Here is a 21,836-nt window from a genome sequence, read left to right on the forward strand (position 1 = left end):
TCTAGTTATTTCCCCTACCAAATTCTTCACTGTTATCCACTATTTTTTTTCAGATTGCAATTTCTATAACTATGAGCAACAATCACCAACAATCCATTCAATGATAGCTTAAAATTAGTCTCAACATTCACCTGTAACTCCCCTCCCACTTAAATAGCCACTTTTATGATTGGGATAATTGGAGTTTTCCAAAAGCTCCTGTGGTAATGCAGGAACATTTAGAGGTGAAATGATTAGATTATTAGAAATGTAGCCTAATCTATTTTTTGAATGAATCACTGAAAAGTTCCACTGTACTGGGTGGTAACTGTAGGTATGTGGGGTATGGCTGGAGGTGGGTCACTGTTGATGTGCCCTTGAGGATTATATCTTGTCCCCCTGGCTCCTCTCTCTCTCTCTGCATCCCAGACCCCATGAAGTAGCAAGTTTCCTCCACCATGCCCTTCTTCCATGATGTTCCACCTCAACTCAAGCCTAGAACCATGGAGTTGGCTGACTGTAGACTGAATTTCTGAAACCGTAAGCTCAAAATAAAGTTTTCCTCCTCTAAGTTGATATTATCAGGTTTGAGTGGTATGTTAGATAGATTTTTGTCATTGCAAACCAAGTGGAAGCTTTTCTTAAATAGATTGTATTTAATACTAAGTTTTGACAATAAGGGGGAAGAGAGAGCTCATGAAAAAAAGAGGAGGTATCAAATGGTTAATGATAACAAAAAATGACACAAAATGCCTTTGCATTCATGAATATCTTTTAATAATTACATCTAGTCTTCTTTGTGTAATTTCATGGTTAAAACCCTTACCTAAATTTTATCTCAAATGTTGTAGGTAAATAGTAACAATGATACTTCTCTAAATTGAATTCTATTTTTCTCTTTTACCTTTGAAGACTGATGGAAGAAAACAATGAAACATCTGAGGGAGGTTTTATTTTGCTTGGATTCTCAGACCAGATCCAGTTGGAAATTATCCTTTTCATGGTAGTTTTGATATCCTATCTTCTGACCCTTGTGGGCAACACAGCCATCATTGTGGTCTCCCACCTGGATTCCAAACTCCACACATCTGTATAGTTTTTCCTCACTAATCTCTCCTTTCTTGAACTTGCCTTCACTACCAGCATCATGCGCCAGCTGTTGTGGAACCTGAGGGGACTAGCCAAGACCATCATATTCACCGGCTGTATCCTACAACTCTATATGTCCCTCTCCTTATGTTCCACTGGGTGCGTTCTCCTTACTATCATGGCATTTGACCGCTATGTGCTGTCTGCAGACCTCTCAACTACACAACTGTCATGCACCCACCATTCTGCAAGGCCTTGGCAGGAACAGCCTGGCTAAGTGGAGTGGGAAATACTCTGATACAAAGCACCATCACCCTGCAGCTTCATTGATGTGGGCACCGTCATCTCCACCACTTCTTGTGTGAAGTGCCTGCCATGATCAAGTTGTCATGTGTTGACATCCATGCAAACCAAGTCCAGCTTTTTGTGGCTACATTAGTTCTCCTCCTCCTTCCAATGGCATTGATATCTGTCTCCTATGGATTTATCGTGCATGCTGTGATAAAAATTAAGTCATCCCAAGCTTGGCACAAGGCTTTAGGGACCTGTGGCTCTCATCTACTAGTTGTGTCCCTTTATTTTGGGACCAGCTCAGTCATATACATCCAACCACAGAGATCCTTTGGCCACAGCCAGGGCATGTTCCTCACACTCTTTTATACTGTTGTGACTCCCACCCTCAACCCCCTCATACACACCTTGAGGAACAAGGATGTGAAAGGAGCCCTGAGGAGACTACTGAGGAGAGAGCAAAATTTCCAATGGAAAAAATAATGGGCAGTGACTTTCTTTTCTGGAAACTTATTAAAGAGACATAATATTGAATGACTGCTCTCTAAAGTTACTGACTGCCTCTCTAGCAGCATTTACATACAGTGTGGCCCACATTGTCTCAAAAAAAAAAAAAAAAACATTGAGATTCAATTTCTGTAGCTCATGGAACCTATGTGTTAAAAATATTTTCACAAACTTCCTTATTAAATGTATTTGAAAGGCTACACATATAGTAAGAATGGAAGATTTTGGAGATTTTCACCGCACATATATACATATATACGTGCATACATAATTAGGGAATTACAATGATATTTATTGTTTGAAAAATTGAAAAATATATATTAGCCTGAAGAAATTATTGTAGTATTTCCTTTGTAGAACAATTCTCTTGTTATATTGTTGCAAGCATTATGTATGTATTATCTCAGTTCTTTCAAGAAAAAAATACATCACCAAACTTCAAAAAGTGGATTTTTTTGGCATACAGCACAAAATCTGTGAATCTACTTAAACTACTACTGAGAAAAAATATTGACTTTTACCAAATAATAATTCAAATAATTTTAAATAATTATAAATAATTACTAAATAATTTAATGACTACTAAACATTCACATAATGGAGTCTCAGCTTGATCTAGGCTCTTGGAAAAATCTTGCGTTCAATTCTATGTAACAGTCTCCTGAATTCCCAGTGTCTTTGTGGGAACCTGTTGTCTCTGGAGCCACACTTCCTTGGTTTGAAGGTTTGTTTTACTCACTTGCCGTTCATGATCCTCTGTTCTTTACCTTACCTGTACATTTCTCAATCACTTCTGACATGGTCAGTGACTATTAAATAAACTTAACTCATGCAAAGTGTCAAAAAGTCATAGGAGTGGTAAATACTGAGTAAATTTAATAATTATTTAAAATATTTTCAAAAATAGATTGATGTGGCCTGGGGTTGTGGCTCAGAGGTAGAGTGCTCTCCTAGCACATGCGAGACCCTGGGTTCAATCCTCAGCACCACGTAAAAATAAATAAATAAAATAAATGTGTTGTGTCTAAGTACAACTAAAAATGAAAATAAATTTAAAAAATATGGTGCTCAGAATCCTCCATAGTCTTTCCACACAACCTCTGTCATTCTCAACATGTGCTTCATTTTGTGTTTGTTTTATATTTTATATTGAATGATACTTAGATTTTTTATTTGTTTGTTTATTTATTTATTTATTTATTTATTCATTTGATTTTTCCTGGAAACTCTAAAGCCAATCAAAATCTCTCTTCACACCTCTTTGTATCAACACCAAATTGCAATCAAGTACCAATTTTGACTTTGGAATCTTTGCTCTAAAGAATATTGTTGAAACTTTGAGTCAGAATGCTTGGGTTCAAAGCCCAGTCCTATGAAACTAATCAACTAGAATAACATTTAAATACATATTATATTACACCAATTCACAGTATCCTCAACAATACAAGAATGGGAACAATAGTTCCTAACTTACTTGACTACTGTGATAAGTAAATCTGATTGGGATACAGTTAAATTCAGAGCTATCTATTATATATTAATAACAACCATCCAATAATTGTTAGTTACTTCTACATCGCTTATACTATTCCAAACTTCATAACTTGATTGACCTTACTGATTTAATGATTTCTCTATGTCTTCAATCACTTCCTTGTATTATTCAGCAGCATTTAACTATGCCCAACTATTCCCTATATTTTTTGTAGCTCCTCTAACTTAGTGTAAAGTTGGAATGTAGATTCTGCATTATATTTAGACTTCCCTTATCATCACAGCCATAGAAAAATTTTCTCCAAACTATTCCTAGTGGTGTCTTAACCCATTTCATCCATAACATTTACATTGCCACTGCCCCAGTTCAAATCTTCTATCCTGCTCCTTAAAAAGATTGAAAATATATAGCTCTGAGAAGAAACAGGTTTACGGTCATGTTTGGTTTGGAGGGCAGATTTGGTTTAATGACTGAAGCCCAGAAAAGTGTGCAAACTGAGAGAGAGAGAGAAAGAAAGAACAAGGGAGGGAGGGAGGGAGGGAGAGAGAGAGAGAGAGAGAGAGAGAGAGAGAGAGAGAGAGGGAGAGAGAGAGAGAGAGAAATAGATAGATTAGGGGAAAAAGCTAGAGGGAAGGGAAAGGATATACAAACCAGTATGGCACCACATACAGCAGGAAGTCTTTCTAAGAAGTACACTGTGCCAGGAAACATCAGGGTCTTTTCTAAGAATTCAGTCCAAGGGCAATGACAAAGCTTTTCAGTAATTTCAACACAGTCAAATCAATCAAGCTTTTCCCCTCATGGTTTGATATTTCAATGATTTATTGATTATGTAAGAAAGCATTCCCATGATGATGTCATGAATGTATAGTGTTTTTCTTTCATTACTGGTTCTATAATCATCTGACAAGAATATTTATTGATGGTGTGATAGTGGTCACATGTCTCCTTTTCCATATGAATGATTAGTTATTACAGTAGCATCTAATTAAAAAATTTATTTATTCTAGTGGCCTGAAAAGCCACATTTGTTTAAAAGTTTAGCCTGTCTTATTCTATTCATAGTTTACAAAAAAAATTATTTTTGTGGACCTTGAATTTTATGAATAGTTGATTCAGGATCTAATGGTATAATTATGTAATTTTTCCTTCTTTAATTCTGTTATTTTGGTGAATTTTCATTATTCTTGTTTTGGATCTGGAATAAATTCAATTTTGGGAAATGAGCATGATTTATTTCATAATGGACTTGATAATATTTCAAACCCATGTTAGGTTATCAGACTATCCTTTAGTTTTGACTGAAACAAGTATTTGGATTTTCCCTTTTATTTTTCAAACTTCTGATATATGTAAAAATTTTTTAGAAGTCAACTTGGAAAAAAACCTAGAGACTTGAACAAGTATGATACATAAGAACTCTCAATGAATTTTAAACAATAAATCGGGTCAATTTTATTAGTCATCAGGGGAGTACAAAATTTAAGTAGCAATGAAATATCCATTACTTACTACCAGATGGATAAAATTAAAAGAACACAAATGCTGAGTGCAGGCATAGATGTGGAGAAATTGGGATTCCCAAACCCTGAGAAGTATAAATGTTTACATCAATTTTCAGGGTTAATGAATGGTATCTACTAAATCTGAATATAATCTATGTCTAAGTAATTCATCAGAAGATAATTAACATTTTTGTTTACCCAGAGATATGTGCAAAAATATTCATAGTGGCATTGCTCATAAAAGATGAACCTGAAAATGCTTAAATACCGATCAATACTACAATGGCTAAATATGAAGTGGCATATTCACCCAATGTAATACAATGCAGGAATAAAAATTATAATTTGCTGTTATCATTACCATAATGATTAAATTTCACAAAGACAATGTTGAATGAATGAAGGCAAAGACAAAAGTAATAATGATGCATTATTTTGTTTATATATCATTCAAAAAGCATAATCAATGTTACATGTGATAAGTAAAAGTATTATATGGAAATGAATTGAGGGTTGTTCTGGAGTGTTGCTTGTTTTATTTCTCCATCAAGATGTGTTCATAATGTAAGAATTTATCAACCTGCATCTTTATGAATTATTTGTTTGTTTGTTTGTTTGTTTTGAAGAGTACCTGGGATTAAATTCAGGGACATCTATCCACTGAGCTACATTCTCCAGCCCTATTTTGTATTTTATATAGAGACAGGGTCTCACTGAGTTGTTTAACATCTCCCTTTTGCTGAGGCTGGTTTTGAACTTGAAATCCTCTTGCCTCATCCTCCAGAGCTGCTGGGATTACAGGTGTGTACCAACATATCTGGCTGAACTATTTATTTGGATATGAAATAAATTTATATAAAGAATCAATAGGCTTTCCAAGAAATCTCCATACTGCTTTCCAAATTGGCCGCACCAATTTGCAGTCCCACCAGCAATGTACAAGTGAACCCTTTTCCCCACATCCTCACCAGCACTAATTGTTGTTTGACTTCCTAATGGCTGCCAATCTTACTGGAGTGAGATGGTATCTAGGGTGGTTTTGATTTGCATCTCTCTGACTGCTAGAGATGGTGAGCATTTTTTCATGTACTTGTTGATTGATTGTATGTCCTCCTCTGAGAAATGTCTGTTCAGGTCCTTGGCCCATTTGTTAATTGGGTTATTTGTTATCTTATTGTCTAATTTTTTTTAGTTCTTTGCATATTCTGGATATTAGGGCTCTGTCTGAAGTGTGAGGAGTAAAGATTTGTTCCCAGGATGTAGGCTCTTGGAAAGCTCGGAATGGAACTACCATTTGACCCAGCTATTCCCCTACTCGGTGTATTTCCTAAAGCCCTAAAAAAAGCACACTACAGGGACACTGCTACATCCATGTTTATAGCAGCACAATTCACAATAGCAAGACTGTGGAACCAACCTAGATGCCCTTCAATAGACGAATGGAAAAAAAATATGTGGAATTTATACACAATGGAGTATTACTCTGCATTAAAAAATGACAAAATCATAGAATTTGCAGGAAAATTGATGGCATTAGAGCAGATTATGCTAAGTGAAGCTAGCCAATCCCTTAAAAACAAATGCCAAATGACTTCTTTGATATAAGGAGAGTAATTAAGAACAGAGTAGGGACGAAGAGCATGAGAAGAAGATTAACATTAAACAGGGATGAGAGGTGGGAGGGAAAGGGAGAGAGAAGGGAAATTGCATGGAAATGGAAGGAGACCCTCAGGGGTATACAAAATTACATATAAGAGGAAGTGAGGGGAAAGGGGGAAAAATATAAGGGGGAGAAATGAATTACAGTAGAGGGGGTAGAGAGAGAAGAGGGGAGGGGAGGGGGGAGGGGGATAGTAGAGGATAGGAGAGGCAGCAGAATACAACAGACACTAGTATGGCAATATGTAAATCAATGGATGTGCAACTGATGTGATTCTGCAGTCTGTATACGGGGTAAAAATGGGAGTTCATATCCCACTTGAATCAAAGTGTAAAATATGATATATCAAGAACTATGTAATGTTTTGAACAACCAACAATAAAAATTAATTTAAAAAAATCAAGGAGAAAAAAACAAAACAAAAAAATTATATGGTTATATTGTGTACATGTACAAATATGTAACAATAAATCCCATCAATATGTACAACTACAATGCACCAATAAAATATGTAGAGGAAAAAAAAAGAATCAATAGGCTTTCATAAAATCCAGATTCATAAAATCCAGATTCTATTGAGGATTTTGAATATTTTTTAGTACTGGGACTCAATGCACAGAAAATGATCAAGTTAGTAAACTGTTGTTTCCTTCAGATTCCATATATGCTGTGAAGTTTGTCCAATTTTCTGCTACTCTTTTAGTACTGGGTACACGCCTTAGCTATATGTGGTTTCCATCCATTGTTACATCACTGCAGTTGTTTTCTTAGACCTGTCATTGGTATCATCTGGCTAGAACATGAGGGTGCATGAGTTTTTACTCATACTCTAAAATATTGGAAAAGGAGTCAGTAGCCTTAGACAAAATGAAGTTCACCTCCTCTATTGAGAAAAAGTATGCTTGAAGAAAAGCATAAAGTATAGGATGAATATGGTGTACTTATAAGCAGCAGGCAGGAAATTAATGGGGTTTCCATCTGGGAATTTTGTTTGGTCTTAGAGTAAGATAACCTGTGCAGGGATGAGTGGGAGGATTTAATAATTTGTCCTAGTTTTCTATGACAGAAGAGAAGAACAACAGGATACACATAGAATGATTTCTGGGTAGACCTAAGAGGCCCTTGGAAGAGAGACTGGGATTTTTAAAGGTGTGATTACACAAAGTCATGTTTATGTTCATCAAACCCAGTGCTTGTAAGAAATGAGGAGAAAAGCCCTGTAAAAATGTTCCATGTCTGAGTTTTCAGGGTAGATATAAAGAAAGGATAAGAGAAATTTTTAAGGTTCCAATGAAATTATCTGCCAATAAGATGTATTTAGTGTGTGTGTGTGTGTGTGTGTGTGTGTGTGTGTAATACTAGATTATTGATAAAAATTTAATATGAATATATTTAAAACAGAGTGAGTAAATATTGGGAGGTTATTAAAGTAAAAGTTAAAATCTTTGTGGTTTTGTCTAGTTTAAACAGTACTGAAAGGTAAGACTCTCTTTCAGAATGATCTCCTGGGACCATTGATTTTGGATACTACAGAGCTTGAGATTAATTGCCATATTGGGAGAACTGTGTCCCTGGGAACTTTTTCGATTCAATGGCCTGTATTCTCTCCCAACCTCTCTTTATTTTCTGGTCTTCAGGGATCTCCAATCTCAAATAACAGTCCCTACAACCATTTCATGGGCCTCAGACATTGATTTATCACTTCAAGGTAAAAATTGTTATTGCTTTGTGACTTAAATTTCCTCTTTTTTAAAAATGTGGTTATTGGCATGAAAAAAATAAAAAAGCTTCTTCTCTTTTAATATATTCACTATTATTTATGCCTTTATTTTATATCTGCCTTTTTCCCATTATTCTTAACTTTTAATAATAAATTGAGATTTTGGATTCAAGTCCATCTGGGTAAAGGGAGATAATATGGAACACATGTAATTTCAGATTTGGCGCAGAGTTAAATACAATTCTTCTATGGGCCTAAAATGAACACAATCTTACAATTAAGGAACTTTCGCATAACCAGAATTAATCTTTCATTTCATTCTTTTGAGATTGTATATGTGTGAGAATGTGTGTTAAAATCTCTATTAAAAGTATCATTTGGCCCAGATGGGTAGAGGCTATAAGCAGGATTAGAATGAGAGTGACATGTCTGAATTTATTTTATTGCATTGAAAGAAGTAAAGTGAGAAAAGTGAAAATTATGCATATATGTATTTTGGGGGTTTGTATGGATATGGATATGTATAAACATCTATGCAATAAATTTTATGTATTTTACATATACATAAAATTATGCATATGTGTATATATCTAGGGACCCCTTCAAATTCTTTTTCTTGTAGTGAGCCCCTTTCCCTATCTCTTGAGTGATCTCCCAAGGACTTGATGTTGTTATTTGATGTCTCTCCCCTACCACAACATTGATTTTATTTTTTCTGATTTTTACTAAACATCATTTTATATGATAAGTGAAATTACTGTAAGGTATTACTTTTGACAATTATTTCACATATTTTATTTCCATGATTAATTTTTACAATAAAACTATCATATGATATGAAATTATTATGGGAAAATTTCAAGGCCTGAAAGATTTTTTCACATCCATGTAGAAAGTGTCTATTTGTCCTAAACAACAGGTATGGTTATGGTCTTTAGGTATATTAACTGAATTTGTGAATATATTTTAAACTTTTGCATTCATAAATATTTAGAGTTTTTTAAAAGCTGCCCTTTAGCCTCTTGAAAGGTAAAAATTCTATATAGGTTTTACGTACATTGAAGAAGCTCTTTCATTCTTTTGATGTGCCCTCGTAATAATAATCCCCACTCCCTCCTTTCAGATTTAACCATGTTTTCATTGAACATTCCCTTCCCTAGTACCACACACCAAAAAAAAAAAAAAAGAGGGTTTTGCTGAATGTGCTGCATGAACCTACATCCTCAATAATCTTATGGAATAAATGAATTGATTAATCCCTAAAGGAAACATGCTTCTGATATTATGTGTCCACATTATTGAACAGTTAGATATAAATAATAATAAGAAGAAGACTTTATTAACCAAATGTTTAACATTTTAAAATAAAAAGAATCTTTATAGTCTCCACAACCTAAGAGTCATTCATATAAAGAAAATCATCAAAAAATAATGCCACCCAACATGGCGGCCGGCGAGGAGGCAGCACTTTCAATGCCTCCACAGTAACGGGAGCAGAGAGGCCCATTAATACACCTACATGCAACCTGCAGAGGGACTTCTAGCAAAATTCCACTGAAAGGAGACCTGCCGGGAATTAGTAAGTATATTGGAGGGATCAGGTTGTCCCAGACGAGTGAATCTCGGCAACGCGGATCCCGCCAGCCAACACCGAACTCCTGCTGCCCAAACATTGCAGCGAACTTACAAATGGCTACAGCCTGCTTGGGCCCCGGCCAGCCTGGCTCAGAGGCGGTTCGGCGCTGCAAACGCCCACCTCCCCCCCCCCTGCTCGGCGCTGTGAACGACGACCCCCACCCCCCCACCCCCGCGCTTGTGTGAACAGCTCCCTTGGGGGCACAGTCCCGCCGGCCGCCAGGGATCTTCCGCTGCTCACACATTGCAGCGAGCATACGAAAGGTCGCTGCCTGGCTGAGCCTTGCCTGCCCGGCCCTGTGAACCGCCTTTGGCAGTTCGGTGCTGCAAACGACCACCCCACCCCCCCCACCCCGGGCGCTCCTGTGAACAGTTCCCGCGGAGACACAGTCCTGCCGGCCGCCATCGAACTGCAGCTGCTCACACATTGCAGCAAGCATATGAAAGGCCGCTGCCTGGATGAGCCCTGCCTGCCCCGCCCTGTGAACCAAACGACCACCCCCCCCCACCCCGTGCTCCTGTGGACAGCTCCTGCCGGCCAGCGCTGCGAAAGGCCCCGCCCGCCCGGTTCCATGAACAGCCCTGCCTGCACGGGGAAATCAGGAGTGGCGCAGGACCCGCAGTGCAGAAATCCCGCCTACCACTACCAAAAGTGCTGACAACTGAGGTCTCTTGCACCAGTTTCCAGGAACGTGGCTACTAGAGGGCAAGCAAATTCGCTGGGGGTTCTCAGCCTCAAGCTCTACAAACTTAGGGTCCAAAGGAATGGCAGACAGGGAGAATGTGCCCAGGCGTTCATGAAAACAGGGCTCACAGGAGCAGCAGACTTGACGTGTAGCCAATATTGTGGTGAGTGTCACTGGTGCACTCAGGATTGGAGACCCGCCCAGTCCGGGAGGAAGAGCTGCTGCACAGTGACTGGCTTCCACCTACTGAGAGGAGAAGCTTGGCCTGGTGGGCACAGCTCCACCTACTGAAAGAATAGTGAATCGAACTCTAAGACTGCATTTATAAAATTTTTGTTGTTATTGTTGTTGTTTTGTTTTTTGTTTTGTTTTGTTTTGTTTTTGTTGTTGTTGTTGTTTTCTTATTTTTTTTAAAATTCATTTTATTTTATTTTATTTTTTAATACTAATTTTCATTTTTATTTTTGCTATTATGATTACTTTTTAATTCTTTTTAATTTTCTGTTTCTATTCTCTCCTTCTTCTTTTCTTCTGTCTTTTCATTTCTTTTCAATTCTCGCATTTCCCCTTCCCTTGAATTCTACCTGCTCACTCTCATTCTCTTTGGTGACTTCTTCCCTTCCCCTATAATACCTTTCCTCCCAAGCATCAAATAAATTTACAGGAGTAAACAGTAACCAAGCAGTCAAACAGAACAAGAAGCAATATGAGCAACATGAAAAAGCAAGGAAGAAAAGGTGTACAAACAATGCAGGACAGTCTAAATATTCAGGAGGATATAGATTCATCAGAAAAATGGTCATATAAAGAACTCAAGGAATACCTTAGACAGATGGAATGGAACCTTAAAGAGGATACGAGACAGCAAATTCAAGCAGTGAAAGAACACATTAAGAATGAACTACAAAAACAGATAAAAGAAGAAGTTAAGCATCTTTATTAGGAGATAGATTATTAAAAAGAATCAAAAAATAACCCTAGAATTGAAGGAAATCATAAACCAAATTAAAAACTCAAACGAGAGCATCACTAATAGAGTGGAGCAAGTAGAAGCCAGAACGTCAGATAATGAAGAAAAAATATATGATCTTGAAAAGGGTCTAGCCAACTCTGATAGGCTGGTTAAAAATCACGAGAGAAACATCCAAGAGATATGTGATAACATTAAAAAAACAAATTTAACAGTCATCGGGGATAGAAGAAGGTACAGAGATTCAAACCAAGGGAATGAGTAACCTGCTACATGAAATAATTACAGAAAACTTTCCAGAAATAAAAAAGGAAACAGATATACAAATTGTAGATGCACACAGGACACCGAGCATACAGAATCAAAGTAGACCAACGACAAGACACATTGTTATGAAGATATCCAATATACAGAACAAAGAGAAAATATTAAAAGCTACAAGAGAAAGAAGGCAGATTACATTCAGGGATAAACCAATAAGTTTAACAATGGATTTTTCATTGCAGACGCTGAAAGCGAGAAGATACTGGAACAACCTATTTCAAACACTGAAAGACAATGGATGCCAACCAAGAATTCTGTATCCAGCAAAATTAAGCTTCAGGTATGACAACGAAATAAAAATCTTTCATGATAAACAAAAGCTAAAAGAATTTGCAGCCAGAAAACCAGCATTGCAAAGCATCTTGAGCAAAACACTACACGAGGAAGAAATGAAAAACAATAACCAAAGCCAACAGTGGGAAGTACCTCAGTAAAGAAAGACGGAGGGGGGAAAGCTAATCATGGAGAAACAAACTAAATTCAAAAAAAAGAGAGACAAATAATCAAACATGGCTGGAAGTACAAACCATACAGCAACAGTAACTCTAAACGTTAATGGTTTAAACTCTCCAATAAAGTGACATAGACTGGTAACATGGATTAAAAAAACAAATCCAACAATATGCTGCCTCCAGGAGACACATCTGACTGGAAAAGACATACACAGGCTGAAGGTGAAAGGTTGGGGAAAAAATATACCACGCACACGGTCCTCTCAAGCAAGCAGGGGTGGCCATCCTCATATCGAATAAAATCGACTTCAAAACTAAGTTAATCCAAAGGGATAAGGAAGGACATTATATTCTGTTAAAAGGAACCATTCACCAACAAGATATAACAATTATCAATATTTATGCACCAACTAATGGTGCTGCAACATTCATAAAACAAATTCTCTTCAAGTTCAAGAAACAAATAGACCACAACACAATAATTATGGGTGACTTCAACACACCTCTCTCACCATTGGACAGATCCTCCAAACAAAAGTTGAATAAAGAAACTATAGATCTCAATATCACAATCAATAACCTAGACTTAACTGACATATATAGAATATATCAACCATCATCAAGTGGATATACTTTTTTTTCAGCAGCACATGGATCCTTCTCAAAAATAGACCATATATTATGCCATAGGGCAAACCTCAGTAAATTTAAAGGGGTGGAGATAATACCATGCAGTTTATCTGATCATAATGGAATGAAACTGGAAATCAATGATATAAGAAGAATGGGAAAATCCTATATCACATGTAAAATGAACAATATGTTACTAAATGATCAAGGGGTTACAGAAGACATAAAGGAGGAAATCAAAAAATTCTTAGAGATAAATGAAAATACAGACACAACTTATCAGAATCTATGGGACACAATGAAAGCAGTTTTAAGAGGGAAATTCATCGCCTGGAGGTCATTCCTCAAAAAAAGAAAAACCAACAAATAAATGAGCTCACACTTCATCTCAAAGCCCTAGAAAAGGAAGAACAAAACAACAGCAAATGCAGCAGAAGGCAAGAAATAATTAAAATCAGAGTGGAAATCAACGAAATTGAAACAAAAGAAACCATTGAAAAAATAAACTAAACTAAAAGTTTGTTCTTCGAAAAAATAAATAAGATTGACAGACCCTTAGCCATGCTAACGAAGAGAAGAAGAAAGAGAACTCAAATTACTAACATACGGGATGAAAAAGGCAATATCACAACAGATGCTACAGAAATAGAGAAGACAATTAGAAATTATTTTGAAAACCTATATTCCAATAAAATAGAAGATAGTGAAGACATCGATAAATTCCTTAAGTCATATGATTTGCCCAGACTGAGTTAGGAGGATACACACAATTTGAACATACCAATATCAATGGATGAAATTGAAGAAGCAATCAAAAGACTACAACCAAGAAAAGCCCAGGACCGGATGGGTATACAGCGGAGTTTTACAAAACCTTTAAAGAAGAATTAATACCAATACTTTTCAAGTTATTTCAGGGAATAGAAAAAGAGGGAGCTCTTCCAAATTCATTCTATGAGGCCAACATCACATTTATTCCGAAACCAGACAAAGACACCTCAAAGAAAGAAAACTACAGACCAATATCCCTGATAAACCTAGAAGCAAAAATCCTCAATAAAATTCTGGCAAATCGAATACAAAGGCACATCAAAAATATTGTGCACCATGATCAAGTAGGATTCATCCCTGGGATGCAAGGATGGTTCAATATACGGAAATCAATAAATGTTATTCACCACATCAATAGACTTAAAGATAAGAACCATATGATCATCTCGATAGACGCAGAAAAAGCATTCAACAAAGTATAGCATCCATTTATGTTCAAAACATAAGAAAAACTAGGGATAACAGGAAATTACCTTGACATTGTAAAAGCTATCTATGCTAAGCCTCAGGCTAGCATCATTCTGAATGGAGAAAAATTGAAGGCATTCCCTCTAAAATCTGGAACAAGACAGGGATGCCCTCTATCACCACTTCTATTCAATATAGTTCTCAAAACACTGGCCAGAGCAATTAGACAGACGAAAGAAATTAAAAGCATAAAAATTGGAAAAGAAGAACTTAATCTATCACTATTTGCGGTTGACATGATTCTATACATAGAAGACCCAAAAGGATCTACAAAAAAACTACTAGAATAAATGAATTCAGCAAAGTGGCAGGATATAAAATCAATACGCATAAATCAAAGGCATTCCTGTACATCAGCGACAAAACTTCCGAAACAGAAATGAGGAAAAAACACTCCTTTCACAATATCCCCCCAAAAAATAGAATACTTGGGAATCAACCTAACAAAAGAGGTGAAAGATTTATACAATGAAAACTACAGAACCCTAAAGAGAGAAGTAGAAGAAGATCTTAGAAGATGGAAAAATATACCCTGTTCATGTATAGACAGAACTAACATCATCAAAATGGCGATATTACCAAAAGTCCTCTATAGGTTTAATGCAATGCCAATCAAAATCCCAAAGGCATTTCTTGTAGAAATAGATAGAGCAATCATGAAATTTATATGGAAAAATAAAAGACCCAGAATAGCAAAGGCAATTCTAAGCAGGAAGTGTGAATCAGGCGGTATAGCGATACCAGATTTCAAACTATATACAGAGCAATAATAACAAAAACAGCATGGTACTGGTACCAAAACAGGCGGGTGGACCAATGGTACAGAATAGAGGACACAGAGACCAATCCACAAAGTTACAACTATCTTATATTTGATAAAGAAGCTAAAAGCATGCAATGGAGGAAGGATAGCATCTTCAACAAATGGTTTTGGGAAAACTGGAAATCCATATGCAACAAAATGAAACTGAACCCCCTCCTCTCACCATGCACAAAAGTTAACTCAAAATGGATCAAGGAGCTTGATATCAAATCAGAGAATCTGCATCTGATAGAAGAAAAAGTTGGCTCCGATCTACATATAGTGGGGTCGGGCTCCAAATTCCTTAATAGAACACTCATAGCACAAGAGTTAATAGCAAGAATCAACAAATGGGACTTACTTAAACAAAAAAAGGTTTTTCACAGCAGGAGAAACAATAAGAGAGGTAAATAGGGAGCCTACACCATGGGAACAAATATTTACTCCTCACATTTCAGATAGAGCCCTAATATCCAAAATATACAAAGAACTCAAAAAATTAGACAATAAGATAACAAATAACCCAATCAACAAATGGGCCAAGGACCTGAACAGATATTTCTCAGAGGAGGACATACAATCAATCAACAAGTACATGAAAAAATGCTCACCATCTCTAGCAGTCAGAGAAATGCAAATCAAAACCACCCTAAGATACCATCTCACTCCAGTAAGATTGGCAGCCATTAGGAAGTCAAACAACAATTAGTGCTGGTGAAGATGTGGGGAAAAGGGTACTCTTGTACATTGCTGGTGGGACTGCAAATTGGTTCAGCCAATTTGGAAAGCAGTATGGAGATTCCTGGGAAAGCTGGGAATGGAACCACCATTTGATCTAGCTATTGCCCTTCTCGGACTATTCCCTGAAGACCTTAAAAGAGCATACTACAGGGATACTGCCACATCGGTGTTCATAGCAGCACAACTCACAATAGCTAAACTGTGGAACCAACCCAGATGCCCTTCAATGGATGAATGGATTAAAAAAAATGTGGCATCTATACACCATGGAGTATTACGCAGCACTAAAAAATGACAAAATCATGGAATTTGCAGGGAAATGGATGTCACTAGAGCAGATTATGCTTAGTGAAGGTAGCCAATCCCTAAAAACAAATACCAAATGTCTTCTTTGATATAATGAGAGCAACTAAGAATAGAGCAGGGAGGAAGAGAAGGAAGAGAAGGAAGAAAAGATTAACATTAAACAGAGACATGAGGTGGGAGGGAAAGGGAGAGAAAAGGGGAATTGCATGGAAATGGAGGGAGACCCTCATTGTTATACTAAATTACATATAAGAGGTTGTGAATGGAATGGGAAAATAAACAAGGTGAGAAATGAATTACAGTAGATGGGGTAGAGAGAGAAGATGGGAGGGGAGGGGAGCGGGGATAGTAGAGGATAGGAAAGTTAGCAGAATACAACAGTTACTAGTATGGCATTATGTAAAAATGTGGATGTGTAACCAATGTGATTCTGCAATCTGTATCTGGGGGTAAAAATGGGAGTTCATAAATCACTTGAAGCTAATGTATGCTAACGTATGAATATAATATGTCAAGAGATTTGTAAGGTTTTGAACAACCAATAAAAAAATTTAAAAAAATGCCTAACTCAAAATTTATGCTTGAAGACTGGAAATTATATATAAAATATATTATATATTATATATAAAATTTTTGGAAATTATATATGTTATATATATAATTTGCTTATATTAAACATTTATTTTACTGAATTTTTCCATTTAATTTGAATGATTCTTCATAAGCTATTAATGAATTTAATGTATTTTTTCCTTTGGCATTTTCTTTCTTTCTCTATTTTTTTCCTTCTGTGGAACATTTTATCTCAACTTCTAATAGTTCTCTCTCAAGGAAAGCCTTTGTTTCCAGAGTAATCTCCAGGTGCCTCTCTGTAGAAAGTATTTAACAACATCTTCTGCAACTTTTGAAGGACACTGCACTGAAATTTATTCTGTAAGCCACTGTAATTTGTCTGAGTGAGGATTTCAAAGAGTTATTTTAGAAAGTTTGATGCTGTCACTAGTGACCAACACATTATACTCTCTTTTTAATTCTTGCAATCTTAATTCTTGTAATGTTTTTTTTTTCTTGTGTGAACAAGGTAATGGACATGACCAATAGCAGTGCCAAAGAAGGATTCGTTCTGGTGGGCTTCTCAGACCAACCCCAGCTGGAAAAGATACTCTTTGTGGCTGTTTAGATATCCTACCTTCTTACCTTGGTAGGAAATACACTAATTATTCTGGTCTCTTCCATAGACCCTAAACTCAAAATTCCCATGTACTTTTTCCTTACTCACCTCTCCCTAGTGTACATCTGTTTTACCACCAGTATTGTCCCTCAGTTTCTGTGGAACCTCAAAGGACCAGCCAAGACCATCACATCCCTGGGTTGTGCCATCCAGCTCTATGTCTCCCTGGCATTGGGATCCACTGAATGTGTTCTCCTGGCTGTGATGGCTTTTGACCGCTATGCTGCAGTGTGCAGACCTCTCCACTATACAGCTGTAATGAACCCACACTTGTGCCAGGTTCTGGCAGGGGTCACATGGCTGAGTGGAGCAGGAAATGCTCTCATCTAGGGCACTGTCACACTCTGGCTAACTCTCTGTGGACACCAGTGGCTTCATCATTTCTTCTGTGAAGTCCCCTCCATGATTAAGCTTGCATGCCTGGATATCCATGCCAATCCATGCCAATGAGATCCAGCTCTTCGTTGCTTCATTGGTCTTGCTCCTTTTGCCCTTGGCACTGATACTGATATCCTACGGACATATAGCCAAGGCAGTTTTAAGCATCAAATCAGTGCAGGCCTGGCAGAAAGCCCTGGGGACATGTGGATCCCACTTGACAGTAGTATCCCTCTTCTATGGGAGCATCACAGCCATCTACATCCAGCCTAACAGTTCCTATACCCACATGTATGGGAAGTTCATCTCCCTCTTCTACACAGTCATCACCCCGACCCTCAATCCTCTTATTTATACCCTGAGGAACAAAGAAGTCAAAGGTGCACTAGGAAGAATATGCCACAGAGACTTACATACATAAAAAATGAAACAATGTACATCACAAGTCTCTTAAGTATCATCTTGTATAATCTAGGACAATTCATAATAGCTAAACTGTGGATCCAAACTAGATGCCCTTCAATAGATGAATGAATTTAAAAAAAATGTGGCAGATGTACACAATGTAATTTTACTCAGCAATAAAGGAGAATAAAATCATGGCATTTTCAGGCAAATGGATGGTGTTGGAGATGATAATGCTAAGTGAAGTTAGCCAACCCCCACACACAAAAAAATGCCAAATGTTTTCTCTGATATAAGGAGGCTGACTAATAAATAGAAATCATCATCATCTCTAATATCTGCACAGAATTCCTTTCAGTAATTATAGCATAACTGCCAACCGTTAAGCTCTTTTTGCATGTTTAGATTATTTCCATTGTTAATTACTATTTATACATTAATTGAACAGTGTTTGGTCAAATAAGGGTATCTAGCAAAACACACATTTTGATCATTAGTGAGCATTACTATTATCCCCTGATGGTAGAAATAATACATTATGAGAGATTATATCCTATAGTTGGCAGATAACCTTAAGTCATGGTAGCATCAGAGTTCTCCATTTGTAAATATTTTTCATCTTTAACTATTATATGAATAGCTATTAACTCTTCCTAAGTTGCCTTTCTGACAACTAGATGTTCAAATCTAAGACAATGCCTTTATAGGTGCCTTGAGTTACTGAAGTATGTTGTAATCATGTTCATTTCCCTTAAGAACAAGTTTTTGGATGATCTCTAAATGATTGAGTCAGGATTAATCTGCATACATGAAATTTTGTAAATTATATAAAAATCCTAAAAATGATTTATAGTTATCATTTTTAGTTTAGTTTTCTTCTTTTGTCTTTGAGTTTTAATATCATTTCTGTTTCTTAAAAAAATTTTGCCATGGAAACTCTTGATTAAAATATCACATATCTTCTTTTTAATATTTTATAGTAAATACCTCTAAAACCAAAGTTTGGTTGTTCTGGAGTGCTTATAAATTTTTATGGTATGCACAGTTCGCAAAAATAATTCTTTGACCTGTATTATGTGCCAATAATTATGGTTGAAGAATTTGAAAAAAATTCTATGAAAGGAAATAATGTATTTCATAGAGTTATTAAGGAATTAAGTGCTATATGGGACAGTCATGTGTGGAGGGCAGAAGTCAGATGGGTGCTCAGAGTCTAGAACAGGTCTGAGAATGTGGATTGAGAATTTTCCAAACTTCTGAGACATAACCTGGTAATTTTAACTTCCAACCTAGACTAAAATATTTTGGAAAACCTGTCTAGTGTTAGACTTAACTTCTAAAAATTTTTAGAAGCCAGGTTCCTTTCAGAATTTGCAATCAGAAAATAGCTCTGAATATAAAGTATGTTCATGCCGAATTATGCCACTATTGTCATGTATGTAAGAAATAAATAAAAATTTAAAAAAAAGAAAATAGCTCTGAGTACAGTGATAACTCCAAAATTACAATGGTAGTTATAAAAAATGCTCCTTACAAGACATGAAAAAGTGCATAGTTTTTTATTTGTTCATTCTTGGGTTGAGTGTGCCTCTTTTTCAAAGAGCAAATAAGTTTGGTCTTCTGGTACCTATCCATGGTTCAAAATCTTTCCTTTACCCATTGTTCTCCGGAGAGCTGCCTTGACTTCCTTGTTTTGTAAACTATAGATGATGGGGTTCAGCATGGATGTCACCATGGTATAGAAGAGGGCTAGCAGTTTATCTGTTCCTGGTGAGTGGCTAGCCTTGGGCCTCAAGTAGGTAACAGATCCTGAGTCATAGAAGAGCGTTACTACAAGTAAGTGGGAAGAACAGGTGGAGAGAGCTTTCCGGCGGCCCTCAGGGGAGGGCATGACCAGAACTTCAGCTAGAATTCTGCCATAGGAAGCAATGATCAATAAAAATGGGCTGGAAATGCAAAGGATTGCCATCACAAAGACCGCAGCCTCATTATGGGATGTATCCCCACAATCAAGTGCAAGGATAGGTTGGAGATCACAGAAGAAGTGGTCTGTCTCACAGGGGCCACAGAAGTCTAAGGATAAAATATAATTGGTTTGGCCCAAGCCTACCATGCATCCCACTTTCCAAGAAACCACTGCCAAATGGGCACATACCCCATGACTCATTCATGTTGCATAGTGGAGTGGGGAACATATGGCCATATAGCGGTCAAAAGCCATGGCTGCCAAAAGGCAGCACTCACTGATAGCAAATAATGTAAAGAAAAACATCTGTGTGGCACAACCCTCCCGAGAGATTCCTCGGGCCTCACTCGCAAGACTCTGCAGCATCTTGGGTGTGACAGAGCAAGTGTAGCCAATCTCTAGGAGAGACAGGTTGGCCAGGAAGAAGTACATGGGGGTATGAAGGACTGGGTTAGTCCAGATGGCAAGGGCATTGCCCATCAGTGATGCGAGGAACATGAGTAGGATGAGGGTAAATAGAAGGAAACACTGTTCAGTGACATCAGAGAATTTGGCAAATGCAAAACGTTTTACAAACAAGCTGTTGTCCTGCCAAGAGGAGCAATTGAGGCTCATGTCCTGTAAAAAAGAACAGCAGAGTAACTGGAAGGATTCTTTAGATGAGGGAAATAGATCATTGTATGATTTTTGAAGAACTCAGAAGGAGAAATTTCTTACCTGTGATTCTAAAGTTCAGAAATTACTACTCATTCTCATACCTTTTTAAACCAAATCCTTTTCTGTGTTCACCACTTCAGTTGATTTCTCCAAAATGTACTTAGCTACCAAGCAAGAAATGGAAAAAATGTTAATTACATTTCAATTCTCCATGCATTCCTTTAAAAATCAGTTGTCAACTGCTACCAAATGAAAGTCCTCGTTTCTCTCCATTCCCATTCCACTGATGTTCTTTATTTACTGGTTTATTCACCAAATTTTAAGTTCAGACTGTATTTTATTTACTCTTGTAGGTATTGGGGTTAGCAATGAACAAAAAACATTTCTCTACAAATAAGGCTTACACTTTATTGAAGGAAAACAGAAGTAAATAATTGCTGCAATGTATAGAGTTAAAACTAGAATATGTTATGGTGACTGACCAAGTTTAAATTGATGATGGGGGGAGGGTCCTTGAGAATGAGAAGCATGAGCTGAGATGTGAAAGAGGAAGGGCAGTCTTGCAAAGACTGTATCACAGCCAGAGACATTTTATCTATGCTGTAATGCTGAGATAATTACAGTTCTGGAATTAATTTATTCATCTTAGTATATTTCATCTTCCATTCTTTATATACCAAAGCATTTTAAAAATATTTTTTAAGAGAGAGAGAGAGAGAGAGAGAGAGAGAGAGAGATTTTTTAATATTTATTTTTTTAGTTCTCGGCGTACACAACATCTTTGTTTGTATGTGGTGCTGAGGATCGAACCCGGGCCGCACGCATGCCAGACCAGCGCGCTACCGCTTGAGCCACATCCCCAGCCCCTACCAAAGCATTTTTGCTAAATGAAAATTATCATTTCCTTCAAGTTAAAGTTTGCATTTCTTAATATGATTAATGAGAATTTAAGAATCAGGTGACTTACATTTAGTAGACATTTTTTTAAATCTCATTCCTTACTCAGGTGGACCTTATGTTACAGTTTCTTCAAACTGCTTTCACCATTTAATACATACCTGGTTGCATACATTTTGTTTTCTTTGTGCTAATTTTTATCTGGGGCCTT

At 36.9% G+C, this 21,836-nt stretch overlaps 1 protein-coding gene and 2 pseudogenes across 1 annotated transcript; 2 read left to right on the forward strand and 1 right to left on the reverse strand.

Annotated features, from left to right (window-relative positions):
* The first annotated feature begins 895 nt into the window (after positions 1 to 895).
* LOC143402127 (olfactory receptor 2G3-like) lies at positions 896 to 1,842 on the forward strand (annotated as a pseudogene).
* Positions 1,843 to 17,175: 15,333 nt separating this feature from the next.
* Positions 17,176 to 18,121, forward strand: LOC143402128 (olfactory receptor 2G3-like; annotated as a pseudogene).
* Positions 18,122 to 19,732: 1,611 nt separating this feature from the next.
* LOC143402129 (olfactory receptor 10A2-like) lies at positions 19,733 to 20,686 on the reverse strand. Its single transcript, XM_076859579.1, has 2 exons — positions 20,364 to 20,686; positions 19,733 to 19,931 (listed from the first exon to the last, which is right to left on the reverse strand). The coding sequence occupies exons 1-2, from the start codon at positions 20,684 to 20,686 to the stop codon at positions 19,733 to 19,735; spliced, it is 522 nt and encodes a 173-aa protein (XP_076715694.1).
* Between the last annotated feature and the right edge of the window lie 1,150 nt (positions 20,687 to 21,836).

Source organism: Callospermophilus lateralis, chromosome 6, assembly GCF_048772815.1.
Source record: "Callospermophilus lateralis isolate mCalLat2 chromosome 6, mCalLat2.hap1, whole genome shotgun sequence".
Taxonomy (NCBI): Eukaryota; Metazoa; Chordata; class Mammalia; order Rodentia; family Sciuridae; genus Callospermophilus; species Callospermophilus lateralis.